This window comes from Pseudopodoces humilis, chromosome 15 (assembly GCF_049639895.1).
Source record: "Pseudopodoces humilis isolate 2021_Gansu_Grassland_sample_001 chromosome 15, ASM4963989v1, whole genome shotgun sequence".
NCBI classification, from domain to species: Eukaryota; Metazoa; Chordata; class Aves; order Passeriformes; family Paridae; genus Pseudopodoces; species Pseudopodoces humilis.
Window position 1 is genome coordinate 8,234,302 of NC_142214.1, and position 12,424 is coordinate 8,246,725.

The following is a 12,424-nucleotide window of genomic DNA, read 5'->3' on the forward strand; positions in this document are numbered from 1 at the left end:
CAAATCTCTTGCTGGCAGCGTGTCAACAACATGTTTTAAAGACTGGTTATGTCTGCAAGTTCTATCTAATCACATCTAGATGTGATTTCCATACCCGAACAGTCGGACCGATATGATTGTATTAGAAACTGGAGGTTGAGAAACACTCAGAGAATCAGTATTGACTGGAGAGGAGCCATCAGCAGATGGCTGTATCACATCACAACAACTGAGGGCTTTATGCTGAGCCTGCTTCATCAGGGTGTGTAAGCAGCTTACTGAAGACAATATGATTTTTACATGCCTACAACCAAGTGTGTGAAACGATACTTGTGTTCACCTCTGGTCAATCAACAGTCTTAAATTCTCAGAGACAATCAGAAGTCAAATATCTTGGTTTTTATATACAACACATCTTAAAACAATAGTTAGCCTTTATAGCAGTGACAGCGAAGAGTGAGCTATGCTGAATAGGAGGATGTTGTTACATTCTGTTAAATATTACATTTAAAATATGTTGGAGAAATGAAAGGCACAAAAGAATAAAAGGTAATGCTCTAGATTAAAAAAAAAAAATTAGCTGGTCTGCAAGATGATAAAGCTTACTGTAAAAGTTGTTCACCACAAGGTGTTTTGAAGACAAAAATAGAAAAGTTTTACTGATGCATTTCACCATGATTTCCTAGGTGCTTTTGTTAAATCTTCTTAGAAAATAACATAAGCAGTTAAATAATGCTAAAATAACATTTTGAGTGATTACCCTGCTGACCATCCCCTTGCCCTTTAATCAGCTCTCTGCACTTTGAAAGGCAGTTTAAGAAAGTGGTGGGTTATCAGCAGGAAAATTTCTTACACTTTTGGTGTGTGTACCTTAGACTTACTGCACAGGTTTTAAAATCTATAGAAGTCTTTCCTACAGACTGCAGGTTTGCTTACACTTCATTTAACTTAAAAGTACAGCTGTTTAAATGTGTAACTGAATTTGTAAGCCAGCTTTTATGATGGACTTTGGAGAAACAATTCTAGTTCTTGTAGCATCAGTGACTGCAAGCTGTCATTTTTCTGTAGTTCCACTGCCCTCATCCCATCTTTACTGTGTAAAGAGAAGGGCAGACACACAGAAATTCAGTGAAGCTCATTAGCAGCACACACAGCACAGCACTGGCTTAGTCACCCTTAGGAGCACTCTGTCCAGTCTGAACTCTCACACTGTCACTTGGACATCTTTATCCATACAAGGATATATATTTGTTTTGTCCCGATGGGCAGATATGGATGTTTCCCTAATGACAGTGACTGGATTTGGAAAACAGTAACAAAGGTTTCTATGGTTTTTACAAAGCTGATGTCAATATAATAGAATCATTACAAGTGTGATACTAGTTTTGACTTTCAGAGTATTTTTATTACTGTTTCAATTGTACAATTTCAACATTAGAGAAAAATACATAGTGTACAGTACATAACTTGCATGGTTCCCAGGTTTTAAAGTCATGTGCCAAGGTTCAGGCTGCAAAAGAGAGTTCACCATGCCTAAAATGAAAGCAGGCACATACACACAGTTCTACATTGCTGCAGCATTAGCACAATCTTGTGTGGCAAATGCAACATTATGAGCACCACCTGCAGGAGACTGCATATACCAAAGGGTTAATGACATGGATCCTTAACATTCTGCCCCTGTAGCATTTTTTCATGTCAAAGTGACATCACTAGAAAAACACATTAAGCAGTTCACTCCTTGGTTTTAAAAGTTAGTGAAAGGGTACAGCTAGTGAAAACACCTCACAAAATGTAATTACAAATCTGATACATATTTTGCATAGTTAAAACTAGGTCTGGATAACCTTGGTTACTGGATTCTTCTGGCCTTTGTACTTTTGCTTTGAGCTGAACAGTTATTCAAAAGACTCCCTCATTCAGTTCCCCTCAATCACTTCAGGTACCTTTCAATTTCTTTAGCTGCTTTCTTTTCCTAACATCTTTTAATCTTTTGTATTCCTCCTACAGCAATATGCTGTGCCAGACATCCACTCCCTCCCCTTTGGCTATTCTTGTTTATTTTCTTCAGCTTTTCCCTCCTCTTCAGTCACTTACCCTTTTTTCAGTTGTTTTCAACATCTCTGGGCTCTTTCTCATCTGCAGCCATTCTGACTGTCTCTTGATAGAGAGACAGTCCTACAAGTTTCTCTTTGTTGCATCCAATTGCTATTGCTATTTGCAATACTACTTCTAAATCCTTCAAAAGCATTCACCTCTAGGTGCCTCATGCTTTCCATAATATCATATGGAAGATTTTGAATGGTTTTTCTATAGTGAATAGAAGACGAAAATCCAGCTCACTGCCTTGAATTGTAACTAGAAAGAAGAAAAAGCTACTAGAGGGAAACAGAATGAATAATTACAATCCAAATGTAATAGTGCATATTCCCTCTCTTGAACTTGGGGTTGTTTGGGTTTTTTCCCTTTTAGCATGGAGTTAAACTTCTTCACAGCGTGTCAACTTATTGTCATGATTTTCTGCTACAGTAAACTTAAACAAATCTGATTACATTTGCTTCTTTAATCTGTTGATATGGGTTGTTATTATAAATTCCCACTGTTCTTTGCTAGCATCAGGAAAATATCTACCTCCTACCTGTTGACACCACAACAGGGGAGGGACAAAATTCACATGCATCCTCTGTAATGCAGAGGCTGCTGAGATAAGCACACATTAAAAATACTACAGGGCAGCCTGGATCACTGATTTCTTACAGCATGAGCAACTTTGCAAGTTTTGCAACACCTACTGTGTGCAAAATGAAAGCTCTTCCTTTACAGTCTCTTAGACTTTTAAGTCAAAAGCAAGTAAGTTGCTGATAAGTTGATTGTCTGCAACTTGCTTTTTGCTAGTAATTGTAATGTTCATCCCTGGTTCTGTTACAGACTTTGGGGTTTGTTTTTGTTGTTTGTTTGTTTTTTATTCCCCCCACCCCATTGTTTGTTCTGTGAGTCAAATGCAATGAGCCCAACTGTTCAGCAGCACAGGGAGCCAAGCCAGGCCCTGGCAACAGGCAGAAAAATTGCTACAACCAGACAGAGCTCCTGTTGTCACACAGTTCTGCCCAAGCAGTTTCCATTCAGGTTTCAAGTCTGCACACAAGATAATTACTCACATACATTAAGAACCACTTTGAGTATTTAACTGCATTTTTTTAGTATGGCTTTAGGCTTATTTTTCTGTTAGTTAAACATTTAAAAGGAAAATACTTCATTAAAAAACTATACATTTTGAGATAAGCTAGTGCTTGTGAAAAGTGCTAGGTTAGTAACTTTGGAAAGTGCAGTCCTCCATATAGCCAGAAACGTAACAGCAACAGTGCAGGCACCTCTGATGTGCCTGCAGCAGTGAGATGCCAGCACAGGGAGCAAGGGGAAAGGTGATTAGCCCCTAGTTTGATTCCCTGCTGACATACACAGGGACAGCAGTTCTGAGCGCCTGTCAGTCACAGCATCACTGTCAGCACCTGAACTGACGTACTGGACAATGCAGCTACCAGTTCCAACAACTCTGTTTCTGCCCTCTTAGTCAACATAGAACCATCATCCTTGAGGTAGACAACCAGACATTCCAACACACTTTCCCTGCACCTTTCAGTATCAAATATTTCAAGTAAAAATACCTGTTTTCAAGCACTGGAACTAGTGATTTCACTTTTGCCCACAGCATTATCCCTACTGCATCATGTCTGGAATGAGCTCTTTTGTATTACATTTGATGCTTTACATTTTCAAAGCACGTCCAAAAATCAGCTACATAAGGATTACATTAAACCCTACAACTGAATCATAGTATATGATTATATAATATATATATATTATATCTCTATAGTTTTATGGCCAACTTATAAGCCCCTGAGAACAGAGTTTATGCACAAACACTGGCACCAATAACGCTAGAAGACACAGCTTTATTTAGATGTAATTAGCATAGAAAGCACCTGGAATTATTTATATTTTCTATTTATAATAGATTAACTCTTTGGATATTTTCATAACTATATTAAGAATACATTTGTTAATCTTAACATCCATCGTTTAAAGATTATATTTACACACATACGTAAAGACTTATGTGAAAGAGCAAGAAGGAAGAAAAGAAAGTGCCTGCTCTTGTGCCCTTATTTATATACATGGGTAGTGCCTTTAAATCAATTCATATGAGTGCGGGTCCCAGGTGTGAATAAAACTTAGAGGTTCTGCTTCATAATGCTTTATGCATCTATGATTTTGACTATTTAACTGTTTTTACAATACATCCTACAGTAACTGTGTCTATAGGCTCAGGCATCCAGCCCTGAGAGAAACACAAAGTCTGTCCCCCTCTGCATTTGTAAAAATCCCAGATGGGGCACATGTTCAGCATTAACTATTTTTGTAACTCTAATGAAACACACCTGTTCACCCAGCACAGGGGATGATTCCTCAAGGTCCAAGGAGGGAGGATCCCTCAAGCCACCACAGGCTGTTGCTCTTTCACTACTGTAAGACTTGGACAAGTCATTCAAGTTCATCTCGGTGACACACTAACACCTTGCTTAAACTGCAAAATGAGTCCAAACCCAATTCAAAATAGATTGTATTTTTGTATCTACCTATTATAGCTGTTGTTGTCCATAAAAAGTGACTTCGGTTCAAGATACCAACATTACATCACCTGTGAAACTGTCCATTCTTCAGAGTACAGGAGCTTCTTATATTGGCTACATTCTTCACTGAAGTCTCCTAATACAATCTTTGTTTGCAACATGCTTTGAAAGACAAACTAAACATGTCTGCAATACTTCAACAGGAAAATGAAATTCTTTCCAGACTGAAAGAATATGAATTTTGATAAGTTAATAATGACATTTTTGTAGGTAAGAAGTGCAAATTTGTGTGTATTACCTCTGAGAATTTTACACTGCTACCTATAGGGAATTTTTCATTTTCTTCATTTTGATGTGCTTTACCAGTTGAATAGTACATTTTGACCAAGAGTCATAAAGTATATTTGACTGCTGCCTCCTGACTGTACAGAAGCAAAGAACACCTTGAAAGGGAAAAGAAAAAAAAAAAAGAAAAAAAATGCTACTGTCAGTTTATATTTATGAAAATATTTTTACTCATATAGTAAAGGTGATAGAATGCCACAGTCCCAAATACAAGGATATACATATATCACAATTGAATTTCAATCCCATGAGAAACTTTTTAAAGTGAAACTGTACTTCTGGTACAACTGCATTATTTAATGTATTTCTTCCCCTATTTGAAAAAACATAGGAGAACATTTAAAAATAATTAATCTAAGGTTTTAGGGCTTCCATTTTCTAATTATGACAGTAGGACTAAACAGATTTCAGAGAACATTTACCAAAACTGCTATATGCAAGAAATCATACCTGATTATCCATACCCATCAGTGTCTGCAATTAAGAGTGTTGGATTTTTTTTTCCCCATGATGACTGCTCTGAACTGCCTGTAATTTCAGTAGCCCATGAGAGGCAGTCCTGCAGCTGGGAATTTTTGCGGCTCAGTCCCAAAAACTAACCCTCCCCACTACACCTGTGGTGCTGTGCAGTTCACAATGCCTGTATTTGTTATTACTGACAGCAGTGAAGGCTGGGTGAATAGAGAGTTCTAACAGCTGGTGGTGGGAATGTGTGCAACATCCATAATGAATATCCATAATGGGTGCTCTGTAGGATCAGTGACTACATTGGCTTTGAACAGGGAAGTTATACCAAGGTAATACCAATACCAAAGTTATACCAAGGAAATAACCAAAAACAAAGTTACCAAAATGAACTGGTCTGTCATAGTCAGCTATTACTCAATTTTGCTAAATCATCACACTGTAGTCATCTCTGTACCTTGTCATTTCTTTCACATAGAAATTTTAGCTTCTGTGCTTTCTTGTGCATAAATACTCCTTCCAGATTTCCTGTTTCCACAGAGCGTAGTTCAATTGCTTTTTCTCCCCAGCCCATGACCTGATTGGACTGAAGGTAAGCTAAAAAAAAAAAAAAAAAAGGTATTATTTAACAGCTGAAAGATTGATTCTTGCCTCATTTATGTTAATTATGGATCTGATGCATTTATCTTTGATAACAATATATTCTGAATTATTTGTATTTTAAATTTACACAAAAAGCCTTAGAAATAGTAACTAAATTTCAGTTTGTCCTCTCAGACTTATATTCTGAACTCTAGACATAAACCGTAACTATTACTGTATATCTCAGACTAACAAAAGCTTGAAGGAAACCTCTGAAGGGCATCTTGTTTAACTGCTGGCCCCAAAGCAGGGCCAAAATAGACAAGGTTACTCAGGACCTTGTACAGATATGGTTTGATGGATAGTTCACAACCTTTCCAAGACCCTACTGCAATGCATCACTACTTTCAAGACTGAACATTTCTTCCTAATATAACGTGGTGCAACTTGTGCCCATCTTTGCCTCTCATCTCTTAACTGTTCATATTTGAGAAAAGTCTTCACCATCTTCTCTGTACCCACTGTACTCTGTTCCCATTAGGAAGCTGAGTTTGTATTTACTATGGAGTTCAGCTTAGTTGGAAACCTAAATACTTCAGAATCTGAGACCATGGCATGATTCATTTGGTGTCTTCCCATCACTGGTTATGTGCCATATTTCCAAAACCAAAAGACTAGTGTTGTGGAAGCTTACTACAATACTCCCTTGAAATCTGGCAATAAGAAATTGGAATAGTGATGAAGGAGTTAACACCACAGATGTCAAATTAGGCATAGTTTCAGTGAAAGCCCTCCAATTGGTACTTGTATGGGCTTCCAAGGTAAAATCACATTAGTTATGCTCTACTGGTAGTCAGCGCTCAGAAATTGTTCTTCTTGCTCAACTATCACCTGTTGTATCATTAGTCTGAGAATTCTGGTGCTCTAAAATGATGTAGAGGGAATGTGTGCACTGGACTGGGTTTTAGCTTCATTGGACAGTGTATGTCTGCCTTACATTATTAGTGTGAGTAAGGTCTGCTTCTTAAAACCTTCCATGCTGATTTAGGTTTTTGTCTAAAAATTGAACTTTCAGTACAGACAGATACTGGAAGCAACAGCCTGCAATCCTGCTTGAGAAAGACAACAGAAAATAAAGGCAATATGCCCACGTGACTCTATATACTTCTAGCAGAGTTGATTTAATATTAACTTGGAATCCTTGCTTTATAACTGTTGTTAGAACAAATGTATGAAAATCATACCTCCTTGGAAACACATATGGCTTGGTTACAGTGTTGTGATTTTAGTTTCCTCAGAGTCTATAAATTTCCCCTAAATCTGTTCAGAAGACTTTAAGTTATTCTTTTTGCACACTGAAGGCTTCCCTGCCACTACTGCTAAGAGCAAGATAATTCTTTCCCAGTATCCCAGTCATGAGGAAAAAGGAAGAAATCAACGTATTTTAAAAGCAAAGCAACACTGAGCAACCAAGGGTTAGTGGCAAAAGAGGAGCAAGGAGTATTTTCTAAAACTCAAACAGATGAAATGGAATATATTTTAAAATCTTTATGCTTCAGGCTGTACAACAGGGCACCATTGCTATAGGCTGTGAAGGAAGTGTCATTAACATTTCTGAACAGTGCAGCAGTAGCAGGATGAACCCAAGGCACCACCCATGCAGTCTACAGTATCTGAAAAGTCCAGACGACACATAAAGCGAGGAGCATCAAAATGATACAAGACTCAAATTTTTGCTCTTTTTTTGTACCAATTGAAATCACATTAACCTTTTCAAACTTTGCTTTTGAATGCAACGGAGACAGAGGCACCCTGTGGTTCTGGGAAGCAAGGCAGGTGCATATATATATTAACAGCATGAAACCATTCTGTGGCTACACTATTTAGTGTAGGTCATATAGGTCTGGCAACAAAGAACTAATAAGTCTCCTGATCTTTTCCACTACATGAAATTTACACTCCAGGTACCACTGTGTCTGTATCTGCCTTTGGCAGATTTCAATTTGATAGCTTCCATGCAGCTCCCAGTAACCACTGCTGCAACCTCTAGGTCATCTGCAGGACCACTTCTGCTGTGTTCTGAAGAGATCTGACCTCCAGGCAGTATTCAGGAACAGAATAAATCAGATACGCAAAGTTCAGCCCTGATGCTTTATTGTCTGGCCAATATACCAAGAACTTATCAACTGACAATGACAGGTTTAATTACAAGTAGCATAAAATCTCAGTTTTGAAGCAGAATCAAAAAATTCTTTTCCAAATTTCATCTGTGAAACAGCATGCAAACAAAATGGCCTCATTACACCATTTGCACAGTTGTCCAGTAATAAGGACTTGTCTATACATGGAGATTAATCTGAAGGATAGCAGTACTGAGTTCACAGGTCAGTACTGAGTCATAATAATACTCCCACGTGGGAGATTTTAAAGGTGTTTCATGTGAGATGAACTGAGAGCAGATACTCAGAAAAAAGTTGTCTTACTTTGGAACAATAGCTCCTATACTACAAGCACCTTGGGAATACTTTGAGTATTACTTTGAGTCCACTTTCCACTGCAGCTTTAGATAAAAATATCCTATGCTTCCAGCTGGTATGTTGTAGAGCATTGAGGCAGTAATTTAACCACTTTTCTGCTTCTCTACAGAATAGTCTTCTTGCTTCTAAAATGTACAGGGAAAAGGAAATAAAGACTTTTACTAGTTCCTCTGGGAATATCCAGATTTGTGTCAACCCTCTATGGCTACATACTGTAAATAATTCATTACTCACACAAAAGGGCAAGAGTGCTCCTAAATCTTATTAACTCGATGTTTCTTAATGCCTTTTTAAAACCTGTTTTACAGAAAATATTACAGCTATATTTATATTTTGCCCTACATATGTGTACATCTTTCAGATTAAACATAGAATACTTCTACAGTTTTAATTTCCCATGGGATTTGAGCTTCCTCTCTCTAAATTATTAACAGATTGGTCACAGAGGTCCCAATTTAAGACTACGAATAAGATATATTTAGATTCCCTGTCCTAAATCCATCGATTATAATACAAACTATATTTTATATTTTGTATCAAAATACTCTCACCAACTACAAACTTTTCTTTCAAAATACTTGTTTAAAGAAATCAAGAAATAAGCAAAGGATGACTCGAGAGTGCCCTGAGGGTAACACAAGACCCTTCTATCTCTGCAACAGAGAGTGAAAATTGAGATATGCTTATACAGACTTCAGGAGGTTTGAAATGGGTGTAGAAATCCCAGGAAAACAGGATCTTTTAAAAAACTGTTAAGTTACCCCTAAGCTGGGCCATTCAAATAACAGTTATTCACACTTCTCTCTCGTAATGTTTTTGTCTACAGCCAATGATATCAAAGGATTAAGAAAATTAATAGGAGTTAGTGGTAAAATTATTAAAATAACAGTTAAGAGAGGCCCTTACGTGAAGTTTGAATTGTGTATTTATAGGTTAGGTTAGCTGTTAGTTGAAATGTGATTTCAATCAGAACTCAACCACATCCTAAAGATGGGCTTTTCCTAAAACTACTCAGGTAGAAGTGAAAGGAAAAAGTGAACATCCTTGGTTTTTCACTGTGGTATCCGGTTTCCACCAAGCTAGTAACAGGCATCTGTGCAGTCTAATTGTCTTGGGCTTGTTTTGTTGGTATGTTTGTTTTAAAATAAAGAACAAGAGTGAGACAGAAATTAAAAGTAACAAGTAATAAACCCAAAAATCTGCCTGTGTTGTTCTTCATTTTCACCACACTGTCTGTCTGAAGCCCTATGGGAAAGGTGAAAAAAACAGCTGTCCTGGCTCCAGTACAACCAGAATCTCCTCCTACACAGCCAACTGCAAGCATTGGGAGATTAAGAATCCATCACAAATACCCTGGGCTGGCAGCCCTGTGAATTTAAAGTGATAAAATGAATGGGCCATTTGACAGCAGTTACAGATCTCTTCAGTAACTGACCCCTCAGTAGCTGTGAATTTCTACATAAAACGCTGTGAGCTATGAACAACCAAAACACTTTTCCCCCTCTGTAATTCACATAATTCTCCCTGTGAAAACTGGTGGTAAGCTGCATCCTCAGTGAAGTCTGTCTGTATAGTCAATGTGTGATGCAATAAACAGTGTGACAAGAATACAGACTCTGGTCCAAATGGGAAGCTTCTATTGCAATCATTGGCTGTGTTAACACAAACACCCATAAATCTGTTTACTCTTTTACACATCTGGTTTGCTCAGAAGCTGCTTTATGTGCCATACAACCATTTCCACATAGATACAAACCTCATAAAGAAGTCAGGCTTCATGCAGCAGAATCTTATATTTAATAAAGAGCTATTTTTCATACATACCTACAGATGCTGGCATTTCTCCCCACTGCAGAACAGTCTCCTTTGTGAAATGCCCATATATATCAATGTAGATGCCTTCATCTTCATAGGTGAGCAGGAGCTCCATGCCGCTGGTGTTCGGGAGGATGATAATGGCATGTGGGCGAATTGTCCCCTGGATCTAGAATCGTATTTTACTAAAATTTATATCAGAACATGGACAGCAATCTCAGTGATGACATTGATCTAACTAGCCTGGCAGAGCAATAAAAAGAACTAGCTCATGGCTCATGGAAAGTGAAAGAAATGCCTGTTCTCAGAGGCTGTATAGTTTGCTAGTAAGCCTCTGAAACAGACTTTCTCTCCTTTTCCCCCCTTCGAATATGACAGTAGGTTTGCAAATAAATCAACGTTCAACGGTTCACTTTAAATTTACCAGTGTTAATTGGTTTCAAGAAGCCATGGAGCCATTGAGACACAATAATATTTACTTAGTCACTCACAAAATAGTTGCATTATATAAATAGGAGAAAGGTGAAATAAATTTGAATTCACTTTTTCAGAAGATGGAGGAAGGACAGAAACTTCCACATTCCAGGAGCTGAGTGCTTTCACTTTCCATGATATTTTCCTATCCCCGCTCATAAGTTTAAAACCTGAAAATTTAGTAACATTTATCTTGCTGTAAAAAGTTCCCTGGACCTTTTCACTCTGTCCTTCCCTTCCCATATCCTTAACTACAAATAGCTGCCCACTTGACTACTGTTGGGCACCCCTCTGCATGCCACAGGAACAGTGCATTTCACTCACACAAACCTCTCCCAGAAGCCAACATATCCCAAGCAAAAAAAACAAAAAACAAAACCAAAGGTGAAGTACCATGAAGGTGGGGTTTTATGAAAACATTTTTGAAAGAAAAAGAGGACAGCCTTAGAAAAACAGTAACAAAGCATTTCCTTGTTTAAAGCGCTACTCAGAACAGGATGGTAAATAGTAAACTAAACCACCACAGTCAATACTCATAGGAAGCATATGACTGGAGCTTTACATCATTCTTACATGCCAGCCACACAGTCTTTTTTTCCTTAAGCACAGACATTTATGCACACCATAAGGGCACAACGAACAGTAAAAGAAGCACTGAAGCTGTACTTGCCAAACTGAATACACTCAGGCCACCCACTTGACTCCGTGCCTCCGCAACAACTATCCGTAACACTAGAACGGGGATCCAGAGCCGCAGAGCAATTTTAATGCGTTGCCTTGGTACTCGCATGAGCGACCGGAGCAGGTAAGAGATGAAGAAAGAGGTGGGGAGCCAGGAAAAGAGGCTACCAGAAAGCAAGAGTATCTCAAGTCAGCCTGTTACAGTCTGGGCTATTGCCACCACAAAGCTCCTTGAGATAATTATCTAGTTCTAGCTCTTTTAAAACAATAGAATAGCAAAAAAGATAGAGCTGCTGTGGCAGCTGATTTATTTCAGTCTAAGACTCTGAAGGGAAAATATATTTTTAGTCCGTGCTAACTTGTGGCTGAAGAGCTCACACAAACTCAGTCAGTCTCAGGTGCCCCACATATTCAGGGCAGTCACCTGGGAAATCGCTCTCATCAGGTACTTTAATTGTATTTGCAGCCTGTTGAAAAAGTAAAGCCTCTAAGAAAGTTCACTTTTTTCTTTGACTTTCTTCTCTTTGGCAATTGTGCTAATGATCCTTTTGACAAGTCACTGTTCACCTTGCTCAGCAACCCACTTCCATGTGGGTACCATGCTTCAATTTACAAACTGATGTGAATTCATCACAGCTGCATAGTTAACAAAGCTACTGTCAGATTAAATAAACCCTCTAACAAGACAAATAATAAGTACCTTAAAAAAAAACCAACACAGAAATAAACAGGACAAGCCTTTAGCAGGTGATTCAACAGTTAGAACAGCTAGAAAAGTAATTTTTCAGTTAAGAGAAGTCTATAAATCTAACAGCCAGTCTTACACACTGTGTCCATCAGGAACACAGGTCTGACAGAATGCAGAGACTGCAGCTTGCAGGGGCAGCAGAGCGATCAAGTGGCTTGCACAGGAGG

At 38.2% G+C, this 12,424-nt stretch overlaps 1 protein-coding gene across 4 annotated transcripts in view; it reads right to left on the reverse strand.

The window, feature by feature from the left end:
* Positions 1-1,359: 1,359 nt before the first annotated feature.
* NRK (Nik related kinase) overlaps positions 1,360-12,424 on the reverse strand; it is a 93,549-nt gene continuing 82,484 nt past the window's right edge. For all 4 annotated transcript variants that reach the window (XM_014255319.2, XM_014255317.2, XM_088062706.1 and 1 more), the window contains 3 exons: positions 10,364-10,523; positions 5,878-6,017; positions 1,360-5,053 (listed from right to left, as the gene is read on the reverse strand). In XM_014255319.2, coding sequence (XP_014110794.2) covers positions 4,970-5,053; positions 5,878-6,017; positions 10,364-10,523 — 384 coding nt within the window. In that variant the 3' untranslated portion in view covers positions 1,360-4,969. The remainder of the gene's footprint in view (positions 5,054-5,877; positions 6,018-10,363; positions 10,524-12,424) is intronic.